We start from the raw sequence: 18,833 nt of genomic DNA on the forward strand, positions 1-18,833 counted from the left end.
TTGGCCGTAACGGACCCCCCACAATGACAGAGGTTACCACAGTGGTAGTGCCTTACCTACCCACGATGAATCTAACCAGTGACTGTGTGTGTGTGTGTGTGTGTGTGTGTGTGTGTGTGCGCGCGCGCGTGCCTATGCATGCCCCAAATCCTAATGGGATAGAGAAATGGAAAAGAAGGGATTGCAGCTTGAACATGCTCTACTGGGAGTGCTTTCTCCTTCCTCTCTCTGTCTCCCTCTGGCAAGAACCCACATCCTCTGGTAATTAAAAAAATTTTTCAATTTAATTTCCCAGCTAAATACTGGTGAAGTATTAATTCTTGTGTTTTTGTTTGTTTGTTTGTTTGTTTTTGTTTGTTTGTTTTGTTTGATTGTTTTTGAGAGATTATTTTGCTATGGGGGTGTGTGCTTGCTGGAGAGACAGAGAAAGACAGAGAGAGAGAAATAAGAAATCATCCTCCAGCAGGGATGGCCATGCCACAATCCCTTCTCCTCCATTTTTCTCTCAGAGTCTTGGGCACACATGCACATGTGCTTGGCATGAGGTTTGTTTTTTTGTTTTTTGTTTTTTTTTCGATAGATTTTACTATAGGGTGCAGGCACTTGCTGGAGAGACAAAGAGAGACAGAGAGATCAAAAGCAAGAAATCACCTTCTCAGAGGAGATGGCCATACCACAATCCGTTCTCCTCTTGGGATCTTGGGTACGCACTCACATGCACCTGGTGTATTTTAAGTGGCTGGGTCTGGGACTTGAACCATGGTCAACTATGTGGGAGTCCAGCAATGTACCATTACACTATTTGATGGTCTCCCGGCATGAGTTTTAAGTTGGGTCCAGAACTTGAACCATGGGTGACTACGTGGGAGTCTAGTAAGGTAACCCATACGCCATCTGCTAGTCCCTCAGTTTTTAACTTACATTAAAAATGATTAGGGTGCGAGACCAGCAGTTAGCATAATGGTTATGTCGCTGGACTCCCACGTAGTCGACTGTGGTTTGAGTCCTGGACCTGGTGGCTTAAACTCATGCCAGGCGCATGTGCGTGCATGCCCAAGATCCTGAGAAGAGAATGGAGAAGGGATTGCGGCGTGGCCATCCCCCCTGGGGGTTGATTTCTCGCTTTCTGTCTCTCTGTCTGTCTCTGTCTGTCTGGTGAGTGCACGTGCCCTATAGCAAAAACCTCTCCAAAAAAAGAAAAAAAAATGATTAGGGTGAACCTGTTGCCAGTTGACTCTTTCTTATTTAAATTTCCTTTTGTATTTGCAGTCGTGGACTCTGTCCATGTAAGACTAGACAGCACATTCAGGTACTTAAATTTACTTCCTACATATCCTGAAAACAAAGCTCTCATAGGACACGTGTGATGCAGATTTCCTCTTGATTCTTTTTTTCTTTTTTTTTTTTAAAGCGGAGTTTTCCTGGCACATAAATTCTCTTTATATATTTTAACTCCTCGATCTACTCATAATCAAACATGCTTACTCTTCCATTTTCCTTCAGATTTTTAATATTTTATTCTACTATTTATTTATTTATTTTTAGAGAGATTTTTGCTATAGGGTGCATGTGCTCACCAGTGAGACAGAGAGAGACAGAGAGACAGAAAGTGAAAAATCACTCCTCAGGGAGATGGCCACACTGCAGTCCCTTCTCCTCTAGTCTCCTCTTGGGATTTTGGGCATTTGTACACACACACTCACTGTGAATTTGAAGCTGCTGGGTCCAGTACTTGAACTGTGGTCAGTCATGGGGGAGTCCAGTGATGTAACCATCACGTCATCTGCTGGCCCTAGATTTTTTTTTTTCTTTTTTTGGAGAGTTTTTTTTGCTATAGGGCACGTGCGCTCGCCAGACAGACAGGGAGAGACAGAGAAACGAGAAACTCCCCCCCGCCCCAGGGGAGATGGCCACGCCGTAATCCCTTCTCCTCCATTCTCCTCTCGGGATCCTAGGCACGCACGCACATGTGCCCAGCGTGAGTTTAAGCTGCCAGGTCTGGGACTCAAACCACGATGGACTACGTGGGAGTCCAGCGACATAGCCGTTATGCTAACTGCTGGTCCCAGATTTTTAATATTTAAAAAAATGATCTGTTCAATGGGGTCAGCAGATGGCATGGAGGTTAAGGTGCTGGATTCATACATGGCCAATGGTGGTTCAAATCCCAGACACAGAGGTTTGAAAATCATGCCAGGTGTGTGTGTGTGCATGCCCCAAAACCTGAAAAGAGAATGGAGGAGAAAGGATTGTGACATGACATTCCCCCCTGGGGGATGATTTCTCATGTTCCCTCTCTTTCTCTCTTCGATGAGTGCATGTGCCCTATGAGGGGAAAATGACTTGTTCATCTCATTTGAAATGTGTGGAATCTATTCTACAGAACAATTGTCCACTTTCCCGTTACTAAGTACTGGTTATTCCTCCATTTTATTGATCAGGTTTGTTATTAGACTTCTTATATGTGTTTAAGTTTACTTCTGGTATCTCTAGTCTTTTTCTTTTCTGAGAGAGAGAGTTTTGCTGTAGGGCATGTGTGCTCACCAGAGAGACAGAGAAAGAAGAGAGACAGAAAGTGAGAAATCACTCCTCGGGGGAGACGGCCACACCTCAATCTCTTTTCCTGCAGTCTCCTCTTGGGATTTTGGGAATGCATGCACATGAATCCTGCGTGAGTTTCAAGTCACCGGGCCTAGGACTTGAACTATGGCTGATCAGGTTGGAGTCCAGTGACATAACCACTTTCTCACTACCCGCCTCATTGTTTTTCATTGGCTTGCATTTCTATTTTAGCCTGTACAATTTGGTACAAGTGCTTCAATCTGCTTTAAATGGTGGCAGCATAAGTCACATATCACTCCATTATTTATTTATTTATTTATTGCCAGAGGGTGAGTGTGCTTACTGGGACGAGAGAGAATGAGAATGCACTCCCCCAACCACCGTTGTCATGTCGTAGTTCCCTCCTCCCCATTTCCCCCTCCCTTCAAATTTTGGGCATACATGCACATACGCCTGGCGATGTTTATCAAGCCCTGGTATCCAGGACTCGAACTGCACTGTTGGCTGTAGGGGAATCTAGCTGCCTTAACCACTACACCATGGGCTGGCCCTCCTATTCTTTTTAAAGTAAAAAAGAAAATCGATGAAGAAATACCAAAAGTTTCTGAACATCCCATGAAAAAAATGTCTACATTCAGTACCTTTTCTATCAGCTCTTTTGCTATGTCGTTTGTTTGGGTCTCATAAGTTAGAGGACACTCCTCAATTACAAGCCGTGGGCGTCTTTGTCCACTGGGTGCTGCTGGATGCTTCGGGCTGCAACAGAGAAGACATGTTCATGGTTGGAAGCTGGTGGATGCTTTTCTGTGAAGGCGCTCATGTGAAAATGAATGAGTAACTCACACATACAGTCAAAGTAATACTACTTTGTTATTTCAAGCCTGAGAGTTATCTTTTTGCATAAAAATGCCAGAGGAAACACAGTAACTTCTATTCACTTACATTTCCTTAATTTAAATGTCTATTAATTTAATGTCTAATTTAAAAGGGAAAACTGGAGCCATCATGGGGCACGGTGGTTAAGGCACTAGATTCTCATGCCGTTGAGAGTGGTTTGAGCCCTGAACCTGGTGGCTTGCTTTCTCACTTTTTCCTTCTCTCACTCTCTGGTCAAATAAAATTAGTAATAATAATGAAAATAAATAGAATAAAATAATTATTTAAAAACATCTTTTTAATTAATTAATTAATTTTAATTTGACCAGAGAGTGAGAGAAGGAAAAAGTGAGAAAGCAAGCCACCAGGTTCGGACTCAAACTGTGGTAGGTCACGTGGGGAGTCCAGCGCCCTTAACCACCACTCCACCTGCCAGCCCCAAAATAAAATAATTCTTAAAAAAATGGAAAAAGTTCATGTCTTCATGTTTGTTCTTTTAACAAATTTATGAGAGAGTCAGTAGGTGGCATAGTGGCTACGGTGTGCTGGATTCCCACCTGGTTGACCATGGTTCGAATCCTGGACACTTTGGCTTGATAAATCATAACAAATAGATAAATAAATAAATGTGTTAAAAATCAAATTTATGAGAAATGATTTTATTTATTTATTTATTATATAGACCAGAGTTTGTTATCATGCCATGACTTCACAGGGAATAGGTTCCAGAAGCTCAGGCTCCTTTCCATTGGTTCTCACAAAGTGTGCTTCTCTGGGTGGGACAGTCTGGCTTCAGTTGAAACCAGGTACTTTTCTCTTTGGCTTCCTTCATTTTCTGGTCATTTTCCTTCACACATTTTAGGAAGCCATCCTGCTCTTAGAATGCTTAATATGCTCAATACGCACGTTAATTCTCTTGGCAAGAATCTTGCCCTTGTTTGCTTACAACAACACCAACAGCATAGTGGGTAACACTGTAGATGCTTCAGTTCTGCCATGGTAGCATTTGTGGGGCATTCCTTTTCGAACAGTACTCATTCCCTTGATGTCTACTATATCACCTTTCTTGTAGATTTGTGTGTATGTTGTCAAAAGAACCACTCCATGTTTTTTAAAAGACCTGAAAAACGTATATTGGGTGCCTCTCTCCTCTTTCTCTTGTTTGTCATTTTGGTGAATGAACTGGAAGATGGCAGTTCCAACCAAAATAGAAAAGATTTTAGATCATTGTCAGACCTCATTATTGTACAATACCACCAGTAAAAATCCTGTTTAAATGCAGCTACATTTCGCCTTTTTTCCTTTTTCTTCTTTTCTGATATATATATATATATATAATTAGGACATAAGCATTATTACTGTGGAAAAATGTCATGTTTGTTTAGTAATGCTTGAACTAGCAAATATTTGATGAGCCTTCATATCTGGTGAAAGTTGAAGCGTGAGCACAGGCTTATAAACACAGGCTCTTGTATATGCGAGATACAAATATATGGTTCAAGTCCTGAACCTAGCAGCTTGCTTTCTCACTTTCTCTCTTTCTGGTGAGCACTTGTGCCCTATAGCAAATAGCAATAATAAATGGAACTAAATAAATAATTTTTTAAAACCTGGAACTTTTTTTTTTTTTAATTTGCTACAGGGTGTGTGTGCTCACAGGAGAGAGAGAGAGAGAGAGAGAGAGAGAGAGAGAGAGAGAGAAAGAGAGAAAAAATGGGGATAAAACACCCCCAGGGAGGAAAGGCCAGGCTGCAATTCTTCCTCCATTCTCCTCTCAGGATTTTGGGCACACGTGTTACAGGTACCTGGTGTGTTTTCCAAGCCACTGAGTCTGGTACTCAGACTGTGCTGTTGACCATGTGGGATCCAGCTGCCTTAGCTACCCCGCCACTGCCTGGCCCCTACCTAGAATTTTACATGAACCTTTCTTTCTCTTCTTTTTTTAGCTTATTTTCCTTTAATTTTATTTTTCTTTCTCTGTTTAGACCTTTCATACTTAAAGTCACTGTGATTGATCTATCACTATAAAGAGAAGATAACTTTTAAAAAATATTAATTAATTTATTTAAAGTTTGACCAGAGAAGGGGAGAGAGAGAGAAAAAGAGAGAGAGAGACAGAGCCACCAGGTCTGGGACTTGAACTGTGGTCAGCCATGTGGGAGTCCAACACCCTTAACCACCACATCACCTGCCAGCCCCAAGAGAAGGCGATTTTTACCCTGCTTTTTGAGATGATGTTAATATAGATGAGAAGTTATGTAAAAAAATATTTAAAAGTATTGGGTCTGGCCTTGTAGTACAGCATTTAAGTGCTGTGCAGAGAGAGTTGGATTCGCATAAGGTCTATGGCTCAAATCCTGACCCTGGAAGCTGGAAAAACATGCCAGGCATGTGTACATAAGCCTAGGATCCTGAAGGGATGGAGAAATGGAGGGAATGAGGATTGCAGGGTGCTTTCTCTCTTAAATTCTCTTTTTTTCTCTCACATGAATGCACGAGCCCTTTGGTATACATCATATATACATACATACATGTATGTGTGAGTGTGTGTGCGTGTATATATGTGTATATGTGTGTATATGTGTATATATATCTATATGTATATATAGTTTAAAGATTTAATGTGTTGGGGGCCGGATGGTAGAGCAGTGATAAGACAAGACACTCTGAGGGACTCACATGGGAAAGTTTTGGGTTCACATCCAAAGACCTCCCTGAGTATGCTGGGCCCGCACATGCCTATGGTTGAGGCTGACTAAGGCTGGGGGTGGATGGCTGGGTTAAGACCCTTATGGGGGTCTGTCTCTGTCTCTCTGTCTCTCTTGCTTATGGAAGAAATAAATAAACTTGAAAAAAAATTAATGTGTTAATTTAAGACATTGGTCGGGTTACTTTCATTATTCATTGGAAAGGGCAACAGTATTTACTATGAAAACCATCAAATTTATAATCTGGGCTGCCAAAAAAGTTGCACTATTGTTTGGAAAAGTAGCTATTTAAAAAATGGTGGGGGGGACCAGAAGGTGGCATGGTGGTTAAGGTGCTGGACTACGACATGGCTGACCATGGTTCGAGTCCCAGATCTGGCTTGAAAATCATGCCAGGTGGGTGTGCATGCATGTCCAAAACCCCAAGTGGAGAAGAGAGGAGAAGGGATTATGGTATGGCCATACCCTGGGAGTGATTTCTTGCTTTCTCTCTCTCTCTTTCTCTGTCTCTCTTCAGTAAGTGTATATGCATCCTATAACAAACAAACAAAAGAATGTTTTTTGTTTTTTTTTTTTGGAGAGATTTTCACTGTAGGGCGCGTGCGCTCGCCAGACAGACAGAGAGAGACATAGAGACAGAAAGCGAGAAATCACCCCCCAGGGGGGATGGTCACGCTGCAATCCCTTCTCCTCCATTCTCCTCTCAGGATCTTGGGCATGCACGCACATGCGCCCGGCATGAGTTTTAAGCCACCGGGTCGGGGACACGAACCGCGGTCGACTACGTGGGAGTCCAGCGACATAGCCATTACGCTAACTGCTGGTTCCCCAAAGAATGGCTTTTACATCTTATTTTTGGGGAAAAGTAGACAAAAGGTCTATCCAGTTGTAAGAACTTGGCATAGTTATAAAAGTTTAAGAAAGTAGAGAGAGTTGCACTGTTAATGGAACAAGATAGGACAGTTCAAAAGCTCAGTGAAAGGGTCTCACAGGGGTGGTCAGCTCTTTCAGGGATGGCTTTGTAGCTAACTGCTATTTCCTCTTCGGCTCAGCTTGTTACAGGAGCTCTCAGGGGCCTCTAGAGTCTATTTTGCTTTCCTTTCATTCACGGACATCCTCGTCGAGGACCTGTTCGTCTCCAAGGAGCTAATATCATCGGGAGTTTTGGGGAAGGAGATGTGAATTTCTTTGCTTCAGTCCAGGTTCAACCACTTGAAAAAGTGCCTTAACCCAAAATCCCCAACCGTCCTTTATTCTCCATCACCTTGTTCAAAATTTCTTATCTTTGAGACGAAGACTGTCACTTTCATGCTCTTAGTGTGACTGTTTCCTAGAGCCCCGTGCTTACCTCAATTTCAAGCGTGACAGCACCACTCTATATAAGTAACTTGCTGGCAGGTGTTTTTGCTGTCCTGTGGGTTGTATAACAGGATGAACAGCCCCAACAATATAGCCTTTAAGGTAATAGTCTTCCACTTTTGATACTATATCCAGAATTGAATTTATCTGGATGACTTCTGGGTTCGATGAAGCTGAAATATCAAAAGCAAAGATAAATTTTCATTCTTAAGTTTGAATAATACATTATTCCTATTTATATGTGATGATACTAATGAATAAGAAAAATATCCATATAGCTTAATCTCAAATAAAGTTACACTAAAATGTATTATATATTTTCTAAATTCATTTCATGAAAAATCAAAAGTGACCTATGAACTGGTAAATGCCTATTATGTGTTGTAGCAGAAATACAATGCCTTAATTTTTTTTTCAATTAAGGTAGCTCTATGTATGTATGTATGTATGTATGTATGTATGTATTTAGTTTGTTATAGGGCATATGCTCTTGCCAGAAGAGAGGCAGGGTTGGGGGAGGAGTGAGAAATTACCCCCCTGTGGTGATGCTTCGTCCTCCATTCTCCTCCTGGAATTCTGGGCATGTGCACACATGCACCTGGTGTGTTTTTCAAGCTGTCAAGTCAGGGACTTGAATCACACAGTTGGCCATGTGGGATCCAGCTGCCCTAACTACCAAGTCACTGACTGGCCCAAAAAGTTTTATGTTTTTAGGATTTTATTTGAGTAATACATAATAAGACAAGAACAAAAGAAACAAAATTCGAAAGACCAATAGTTTTTATGACTCTGAACAAGATACATAACTTCCTGAAAATAAAATTTGTGCAGATATAAAAATTAAAAATGGGAGAAATGGCATTTCTTGAAGAGGAAATACCAAGAGCTTTCTTTATGAAGCTAAAAATACAATTACTTATAGCACTTCTTATAGCACTCAAATGCTTGAGTGAAAAAATTGGAAAAGTAGGGAACCAGCAGTTAGCGTAATGGCTATGTCGCTGGACTCCCACGTAGTCGACCGCGGTTCGTGTCCCAGACCCGGTGACTTAAAACTCACGCCGGGTGCTTGTACGTGCGTGCCCGCCCAAGATCCCGAGAGGAGAATGGAGGAGAAGGGATTGCGGCGTGACCATCCCCCCTGGGGGGTGATTTCTCGCTTTCTGTCTCTATGTCTCTCTCTGTCTGTCTGGCGAGCGCACGCGCCCTACAGTGAAAATCTCTCCAAAAAAAAAAAAAAAAAAATTGGAAAAGTAAAGAGGGCCAGTTGGTGGTGTGCTGGTTAAGAGAGCTGGATCCTACATGGTTGTGTGATTTAAATCCTAGACCTGCAAGCTTGAAAGAAACACGCTGGGCACATGAGTGTGAGTGTCCTAAATCCTGAAATGCAAGAGAAATGGAGGTGAAGGGATTGTGGCATTGTCATTCTCCATGGAAGGTGGTTTCTTACTTTTCCCTTCCCTCTCTCTCTCTCTTTCTCTCTCTCTCTTTTTCTCTGACTCTCTCCAGCAAGCACATGTGCCCTTTGTCATAAACAAAAGAGAAAGAGAGGAAGAAAGAAGAAAGAAAAAAAAGTAAAGGAATCCAGAAATTCTTTTAATAAATAAAAATTATATAGAAGAAATTTAAGTGTGAAATTACCGTATAATCGAAACATCCCTTGAATGAGGGAAAACACTTCTATTTCCATAAACTACATCATAGTACTATCTGTGCAGTCCTTAGAATGGTAAAAGAGTGTGTTATTTGGGAAAACATTACTACTATTCTAGCATTAATTTAAATAACTTTATTTTCTGTAATAGTATTTCTCATTTTATGGAAAACAAGCAATAATTACAATCTAGAAATAGACTTTTCTTTTGATTATCTCTTGAATAACAAAACGTACAAAATTAATTCTAGGTATGGGGCAGAGTTGGTCAGTGCGGTCAGCAGCGTCTGGCAAAGAACTGCTGCTCATTGCCTGAATACGGGAAGGAGGTTGAGAAGCAGACGAGGAAGAGGGGTCAGTGGAAATCCCCTCCTCCCCTCACACTGCTATGGAACAGAAATCCGCCAGCCGTGGGTATGCATGCCAACTTCTCAAACTAAAATAAAGCATTCAACAGAAAAGTCATATAAACCAGGATGAAACCATTTCCTCCAATTTTCATCATATTTAGGGTTTAAATTAATATTCTTACAATATAGTTTCTTCACCATTATGAATAGAAATAAAAACAAAGAGTAATCCTGGGCTTTGAAGGAACAGCTGGGCTTCCTTGTAAACAGCCCAGCCCCTGCCTGAACATGGGGCAATTCTGTGACTCATTTGGTTTTACTTTTTTTGTGTGTGTGTATTTTAACTATCAACTCTGACTTTTATTTGTATTTTAAAAACTTGACATATAATAATTATACATATTTATGTGTATAATTGGAGCACAATGAGATTTTTCAGTAGAAGATTACAATGTGTAATTATTAAATCAGGGTAATTAACATATCCATCATCTCAACCATTTGTCATTACTTTGTCCATCTCTGATTTCTAAACAAAGGAATTGAAAAATATCAAGTAAAATGGAACAAACTCTTAAGACTAAGGGATGAAATATAACCTAGAATTATATTTAAGAATTATATATTAATCCTAGAAAATTTTGAAGAAAATTACAGTCTTATGACTTTTTTTTTTTGAGAGGTTTTTGCTATAGGGTGTGTGTGCTCACCAGACAGAGAGAGACAGAGAGACAGAAAGCGAGAAATCACCCCCCACAGGGGATGACCACGCCAAAATCCCTTCTCCTCTCAGGATCTTGGGCACGCATGCACACGTGCCCAGCGTGAGTTTAAGCCAACGGCTCCAGGATGCAAACCGTGGTCAACTACATGGGAGTCCAGTGACATAGCCATTACGCTAACTGCTGGTCCCAAGAAAATTACAGTCTTTTAAAAAATATTTATTTAATTTTATTATTTTTAATTTGTTATAGGGCAAGTGCACTCACTAGAGAGAGATGAGAGAGAAAGAAAGAAAGCTGCCAGATCTGAGACTCAAACCATGGTCAGCCATGAGGGAATCCAGCACCATAACCACCATGACACCTGCTGGCCCCATAGTCTTACCTACCCCCCCCCCCATAGTTTTTGCTATAGGATACGTGCGTTTGCTGGAGAGAGACAGAGTGAGAGAGATGGGGGGATGACCATGCCACCATCCCTTCTCCTTCATTTTCCTCTTGGGATTTAGAGCAAGCACACACGTGTTTGGTGTGATTTTTCAAGATGCATGATTCAAGACTCGAACAGTGCAGTTGGCCATGTGGGATCCAGCTGCCTTAACTTCTGTACCACCTGCTGACTTGAAAATTCCAGTCTTTCAAAGGATCAGATGGTTTGCTGCAGAAAATGGAAATGCTTTTGCACAATAGGAAAGAACTTTCCTACAAAGTCTTGGAGCCTTTGCATATTGATTCAGCCTTCACTCTTGTCATCCCTTCTCTTTTGCAGCTTGTTCTGAAGTGCCCTGTGAACTCCCCTGGTGGTTTCAGGCCACCAGGTCATTTCCTTCCCTGTCCCTGGCCAGCCTGAGTTGGTCATTCCCTCCTCTGTGCTGCATATACTTCTACTAGTGCCCTTTCAGACTCTATTATAATAAAATTGTAATAATGTGTTTGTATGTCTGTCTTGGCTGGTAGGCTAAGAATTCCTTAAAGGCAGAGAACCTACCTAATGCATGTCTTTCTATGCCTCATCTGTTCCTTAGATCACTATGTTAAATTGGGAACACTGTTCATTAGGGGAATTAAGAGGTGAAATTGTTGCATAAAAGAGGGAAAGCGATCAAGGTTAGCTAGTGGAAATGAAAAAAGTTGGGTTAGTATTTTCAGGAACAATTGCGCAGGTTTCCCAGGCCCTGTAGAAGAGAGACAAAACAAGGGAAAAACACAGGAAATGTTGGTGGAATTGTTTTTTATTCTTTTGATCATAAAAGTGGGGGTGGCCAGGAACACAGGGGAAGGCAAAGAGATAGAGGTAAAGGTCGTATTCATTTCAGAAGGCTTTAGCATAAGGCCTTGTCTTATGTTTCTTATGTTAATAATACTATAATGAGGAAAACTATGTACACAGAGTTAAATTGGAACCATCTTGGAGTGGAATCCAATGAGAAATCTGGAAGATGTTCTTACCACTGACAAAAAATGATTTCATGAAGAGAAGAATGTGGTTTTTTGTTCAGAGAGCTTGCATGCGCTCATGGGCTCAGGAGAATGTGTGGTTGATGCTGCTGCCTTGGAAGAAGTCACTGTTAGGTTGTGTGTTGTCTTACCAAGTCTACTTTGACATCGCTGCTTGAAGGAAACCCCAGAAATGAAAACTCAGGATTGGGAAAATCACTCTCCAGGAGCTCTGGGTTAAAGCTCAGAGCCCATTAGGCTGCTCAGTTCTTTGCCTTTGCCCCAGTGAGTGGAAAAGAGCAGGAGCCAACACAAGAAAGGCATTCGATGAGCTTAAGAGGCACTTAAGTAATTACTACACATAGAGGATTTGCATTATTCTGTGTCTTCACCAGATGTTCAGCAGTTAATTATATTATTTTAGTTCTATAATGCTACCTTCATCATAAAATTAAAGATTTTATGTCACCTGGACATAAATAGTAGTGATGGCTGTATGCAATGTGAATGTAGTTAGTAATATCGATCAAAAACTAGGGGCTGGCAGGTGGTGTGGTGGTTAAGGGCGCTGGATTCCCACATGGCCAACAGCAGTTCAAGTCCCGGACCTGGTGGCTCGCTTTCCCTCTTTCTCTCTCTCTGTCCCCCTCTAGTCAAATTAAAATAAATAAATACATACATAAATAAAATAAAGTTCAATAAAATGATTCTTTTTAAAAAATTAAAGCTGGTTATTGTGATTATATGTCATGTATATTTTACTAGATTAGAATATTTTTTATTGATATTGTATGCATTTAAATACATGTAAATACATATACTAGTGGTTAAAAAAAAACAAAAACTTTAAAATTTAGGGCTAGTCCCCATGGTTTAGTGGTTAAAGGAGTCATATTCCACATGGCCAACTGCATGGATCGAATGCTGGACCTGGCACCTTGAGAAACACGCTGAACATGTTGTGTGCATTCCCCAAATCCCAAGAGGATGAGATAGAAAATGAGAAGTACCTTGCAGAAGGAATGACCATGTCACAATCCCTCTTCTTCCTCCATTCTCCTCAAGGAATTTTGAGCACACATAGATACACACTTAGGGTGCTTTTCAAGTTGCCAGATCTGGGACTCAAATCGTGCAGTCAGCCGTGTTAAACCCAGCCATCTTTGGACTAGCAGATGGTGTGGTGGTTAAGGGCGCTGAACTCCCACATGGCTGACTGTGGTTCAAGTCCCGACCTGGTGGTTTGCTTTCTCACTTACCCCCACCCCCTTGCTCTGTCCCTCTCTGGTCAAATTAAAATAAATCAATAAAAAAAGTGAAATAAAGTAATTCTTAAAAGAAAGTCTAAAAGAGATTTGTCATAGCTAAAAATTAAAATTACTAAGTGATAAGAAAATAGTCATAGTTGGTGCACTTTTTATTTCTTAGTGGTACATAAAGTAATGGTGTGTTGGGGCCAGTGGAGGTCAAGGCAGCTGGAGCCCCTATAGCTGACTGCTGGTTTGAATCCCGGACCTGGCAGCTTGAAAAACACACTACGTGTGCAGTCGTGCCCAAACTCCTGAGAGGAGAATAAAGGAGAAAGAATTGTAAGGTGACCATCCTCCCTGGAGGCTGATTTCTTACTTTCCCCCTTTCTCTTTGTCTCTGGTGAGTGCATGCACCCTATAGCAAAACTTAAAAAGAAAAAGAAAGAAAGAAAGAATATATATCTCATTTAATATCTGCCTTCCAGATGGAAGGTCTATGAAGGCAGGGATATTCTCGTTTGGCTCACTGCCATATCTCTACACGCAGAACACTACCTGACACATAGTGTTCAGTCAGTATCTGTTGAATGGATAAGTGAATTGTGTTTCTTTTACGGGTTACATTAGAGACAGGTAATAACAAGCTGGAGTTCATTTCTAAGGAAGTGCTCAGGAGAGCGAGGAGTCTGGAGACCCTGATGGCTATCAGGCAGAATAATATGTGGCAACTCGGACACTATCTGGATATATTTGAAGGGCTACTACACAGAAGAGACTGACACGTGAGACTAAGCACTGGAAAAGTTGGGAAGACAGAGGAATAGTTACCCAAAATGCAGGTGGCAGGGCAGAATAGAACTCTGACATGCTCATTTAAAAAAATGTATGATAATGGGACCAGCACTTAGCATAACGCCTATGTTGCTGGATTCCCATGTAGCTGACCGCAGCTCACATCCCGGACCCGGTGGCTTAAAACTCACGCTGGGCGCGTGTGCGTGCGTGCCCAAGATCCTGAGAGGAGAATGGAGGAGAAGGGATTGCGGCGTGGCCATCCCCCCTGGGGGGTGATTTCTCGCTTTCTCTCTGTCTCTTTCTGTCTCTCTGTCTCTTTCTGTCAAGCACACGCACCCTGTAGTGAAAAACCTCTTCAAAAAACCAACAAAACAAAACAAAAATGTATGATAATGAAAAATGGGCAAAAAAAAGAATAAGTTAAAGATTTTTGTTCCACTTAACTGGAAAGCAGATTGCCAACAACCTAAAAATTCAAATGCGCAAAGAACCCCTCATTTTACAAAAACTGAGTTCTCAGAATGGCCCTATAGTTTGTCAGTTAAGTGCAGTACAGAGGGGCTGGATGCCATATGGCTGACTGTGGTTCAAATCCTGGCCCTGGTGACTTGAAAAACATGCTGGACATATGTACAGCATGCCCTCAATCCTGATGGGATGAAAAAAAGGAGGAAAGAAGATTACGGCATGACCATGCCTCATTGACGGGCACTTTCTCTCACTTTCTGATGAGCACCTATGACTTCTGGCAATTAAAAAAACAAAAAAATGCCTATTAAGTATTTCTTTCTTGAGTCCCTCTCATCTACTCTCTGTTCTTCATCCTCCTTCTCTACGGTTCTCTATACTTGTCCTCCCTACCATTGTATCTTCAGATCTTTCAATTTCTACCAAAGAAAATGATGTATATGGGCTGGCAGGTGGTTTGGTGGTTAAGGTGCTGGATTCCTACATGACCAACTGCAGTTTAAGTCCTGGACCTGGTGTCCAGCTTTCTCACTTTCACTTTCTTTCTCACTGTCTTGCTCTGGTCAAATTAAAAAATAATAATAACAAACAAACAAATAATTCTGAAAAAAAAAGAAAACAATATATGTGGTAGTATCTTTGATTTGATTGTCATATACTGCATGCATACTCTAAAAGTCCACATTGTGTGCTGTAAAGATGCACAACAATTAAATGGAAGAAATCATAAAAAGTTAAGAAGCATAAAAAAATGAAGTTTCATTGAAACACACACACACACAAACGCCCCAAAAAGCAAAAATTGGAGTTCTCAAAAACTCCATCCACTTTTTCCATAAGAAAGGCATGTAACCACTTTCCTTTAGCAATCCTCTCTACTGAAAGTGTGTTGGACTGGGGTGGTATTTCTTTTTCTTTTTCTTTCTTTCTTTTTTTTTTTTTTTTTTTTGAGAGATTTTTGCGATAGGGGGTGTGCACTCACTTGAGAGACAGAAAGGGAGAAATCACACCCTGGGAGGATGGTCATGCTGCAATCCCTTCTCCTCTTGGGATTTTGGGCATGCATACACACACGCCTGGTGTGTTTTAAGCCACTGGGTCTGGGACTTGAACTGTGGTTGACTATATGGGAATCTAGCGATGTAACCATTATGCCATCTACTGGTCTCTGGGTGGTATTTCTCACACTTCAGTCCTTCAGTTGATCCTTGAAAAACAAGGTTAAACTGTATGAGTCCACTTACATGTAGACTTTTTTTGATAAATATATTGGAAAATATTGCACAGTACTTTATATGTGTTTTCTCTTCCTTAAGATTTTTCTGAACATTTTCTTTTTCTGACTTATTTTATTATAAGTATACAGTATATAATACATATAACATGAAAATATGTGCTAATCAACTATGCTATCAATAAGGCTTCTGATCAACAGTATATTATTTTAATATTGAATCGTCGGAAAAGTCATGAGGCATAGAAAAACATAGAAAAATATGTCATGACTTTTCTGATGACCCAATAGTTAAGTTTTGGGGAAGTAAAAAGTTATATGCAGATTTTTTGTTGTCTTGGGTAGGGAGGTCAGTGTCCCTAATCCCTGCTTTGTTCAAGGGCCACCTGTACCTTCTCTCTGTTTCTGTCTCTCTCCCACTCATGGAAGAGATAAAAAAAAATTAAAAAATCAGGGCAATGTCTTGAATCTCAATGCAAAAGAAATGTTAATAGAAGAAACACACATGTGTACATATACACAAAAGAGAGTTTTAGGAGAAATTACAAATTGAAAAATCCAGAAACATTATAAAGGGAGAAAAAAATTTGTATATCAATACTAATAAGTTTTTTGAGTTTTTTTTCCACAGGGTGTGTGAGCTCGCTGGAGAGAGACAGTGATAATGAAAGGGAAAGTGAGAAATCCCCCAGGGAGGATGGCCACATGCAATCCCTTCTCCATTCTCCTCCTAGGATTTTGGGAGTACACGCATACTTGCCTATGTGTTTTTCAATCCACCAGGTCTGGGACTTGAACCATGGTCAGCCATGTGGGAATATAGTGACGTAACCACTATGCCATTCGCTGGCCCCCTAATAAACATATTTTAACATAAGCTTATATGAAAGTCATGAAAAGTTTTGGGGTCCATTGCTTTACATTAATTATGAAACCATATTAAATGTGCATATTCTCCTATCTGGAATTCTGCCTCTTTTTTTGTTTGTTTTTAAAGAAAAAAATTATTTATTTATTTGTATTTATTATTTTTATTATTATTTTAAACAATTTGCTACAGGGCATGCATTCACCAGAGACAGTCAGAAAGAGAAAGAGAGAAAGTGAGGAAGCAAGTTGCCAGGTCTAGGACTCGAACCACAGTTGGCCATATGTAAGTCCAGTGCCTTAAGCTACATCACCTATTGGCCTCGAGTCTATTGTCTTTTGATAAATACTTAGTACCCAGCACAGAGATGACAGTTATTAGGGTAAGTACTTAAAAAAACTATTAAAGGACCAACTGAATGAAAAATTGGACATAATATATTAATTCTTGAGCTCCAGGGTGCTCATGGAGTACCAGTTTAGGGCATAGACTAGGACCAATGCCCAGCTCTACAATAAGTCCCAGTTCTGCCACTTAGTAGCCTGGTAAGTACTTCACTACTTTTGTCATCTGTAAAATGAGAACAATGGAATCTACTGTATATGGTTGCTAGGAGGATGAAATAAATTGATATTTGTTCCTAGAAAGTACTTGGCAGGTAGTCCTATACAGCTGTTGGTTGCTTTGTCAAATAAGGCCCACCCCTGTGCAAGGAAAGGCCATGCTCCTTAAGAGCAGTGGCTCTGGAGGCAAATCACTTGGGTTCAAATTCCCAGTGTACCATTTATTGGGTCGTTGGAAAGTCATGATGCATTTTTGCATAGAAAACCAGAAAAATGCGTCATGACTTTCTCGACAACCTAGTATTACATATGTGATCTGGAACACATCTCTGAAATGGGGGTGGGGGGGTAACTAAGAGTATTAACTTCACAGAATAATTGTAAAACATGAGCCCAGGGTCTGGCACTAGGTAAACACTCAAATGGACATCAGTGATGACGTAGTCATGGTGGCATGCGCTGGTAGATGGAGGCTGAGGCCAGGTTTGATTCCTGGCCCACCCTAAAAGCTGAGCATGGTGGTATGCACATGTAATTCCAGCTACTTCGGAGGTTGAGGAAGAAGGACTGTGACACAGTGCGGCCCTAGCTAAGTAAATAAACAAAAATATAAATAAAAGTAGTTGCTGGTCCAGGTCTGAGGAGATATGTTTGAAATAAAGTTATCCTTAGAGAGAAGCAATTGTTGGTTTACAAAATCTCCAGGGAGGAGGCCAGCCAGATGATGTGGTGGTTAAGGCAGCTGGATTCCACATGGCTGTGTGGTTCAAGTTTGAGTTCAGTCCAGTGGCTTGAAAAACACGCTGGGTACATGTGCTTACATGCCCCAAATCCCGAGGGGAGAATGGAGGATAAGGGATTGTGGAGTGGTCATTCCCCCTGGGGGATGTTTTCTCACTCCCACCCCGTTTTTCTGTCTCTTTATGATGAATGCACATGTCCTATAGCAAATGAAAAAACAATCTCTTGGAAGATCACTGTAGGTATTTTGGTTTATTTCAAACACATGGTCTGGCTTCCAGGCTACAGAACTCTAGATTAGAGGTCCCCAAGTCATAGTCGACATCAGAGATCCCTAAATTATGCTCTGGATCTCAGGTCCTTTGCTCACCTTCAATCAGTAAGGAGTCTTTAGCTCGCACTCCAGAACAGGGGTCTCTAACTCACACTGAGTTGACTGAAATGCCCATATGTATCAGGCATAAAGCAGAGACATTAAACAGGATAAAACAGAGAAGAGAGCTATGCTGGAGGAGGCTGTCCCCCACAGAGAACACACAAAACCTCATCCAAAGAGTGGAGCAGTTCTAGTCCAGCACTGTCCTGTGGGATTTAGGGCCCATCTCACTGGATCTTCTCTTTTTTTATTTTTTTTTGAGAGATTTTTGCTATAGGGCGTGTGTGCTCACCGGAGACACAGAGAGAGACAGAGAGATAGAAAGTGAGAAATCACTCTCCCAGGAGCGTGGGGGCTGGTGGCCACACCACAAATCCTTTCTCCTCTATTCTCCTCTTGGGATCTTGGGCATGTGTGAGTTTTAAACCACTGGGTTCAGGACTGAAACTGTAGTTGACAACATGGGAGTCCAGCGATGTAACTATTATACCATCTGCTGATCCCGGATTTTCTGGTTTTTAAGAAAATTCCTCAAATCCAGATTTTCATGCAATATTTCCCAATTTTTAAAAGCGGTAGTTAATTCAAATATTTTAACACTATACATCCTAAGTGAGACCTGTCTGAAGGCTGAATACAGCCTACGTCTCGTTGGTTTGTACTTTGCACTCTGGGTCACCCCAGGGATTTTGCAGACCAGAGCTGCCCAGGTCTAGGTCAGGTCACCTAGACTACCTTAGACAGTGTTCAGCCTCCAGGGACACAAAAAAGTGGTTCTACTGTTCCTTATTAGTAAGGGCAGGAGGACGATGGTAATAGGGGCTGAGTTCGTGCTATTAACAAGTGGTCCTCCTTATTGGGACATTGCTG

General features: G+C 41.1%; 1 protein-coding gene across 2 annotated transcripts in view; it reads right to left on the reverse strand.

Moving 5' to 3' along the window:
- The window catches only part of RFTN2 (raftlin family member 2), a 123,906-nt gene that overhangs the window by 62,241 nt on the left and 42,832 nt on the right, over nucleotides 1-18,833 (reverse strand). For both annotated transcript variants that reach the window (XM_006152980.3, XM_006152979.2), the window contains exons 3-4: nucleotides 7,495-7,678; nucleotides 3,204-3,318 (exon numbers count right to left, since the gene is read on the reverse strand). In XM_006152980.3, the coding sequence (XP_006153042.1) occupies nucleotides 3,204-3,318; nucleotides 7,495-7,678 (299 nt within the window). The remainder of the gene's footprint in view (nucleotides 1-3,203; nucleotides 3,319-7,494; nucleotides 7,679-18,833) is intronic.

The sequence above is a fragment of the Tupaia chinensis genome, unplaced genomic scaffold (assembly GCF_000334495.1).
Source record: "Tupaia chinensis unplaced genomic scaffold, TupChi_1.0 Scaffold000361_1, whole genome shotgun sequence".
Lineage (NCBI taxonomy): Eukaryota > Metazoa > Chordata > Mammalia > Scandentia > Tupaiidae > Tupaia > Tupaia belangeri.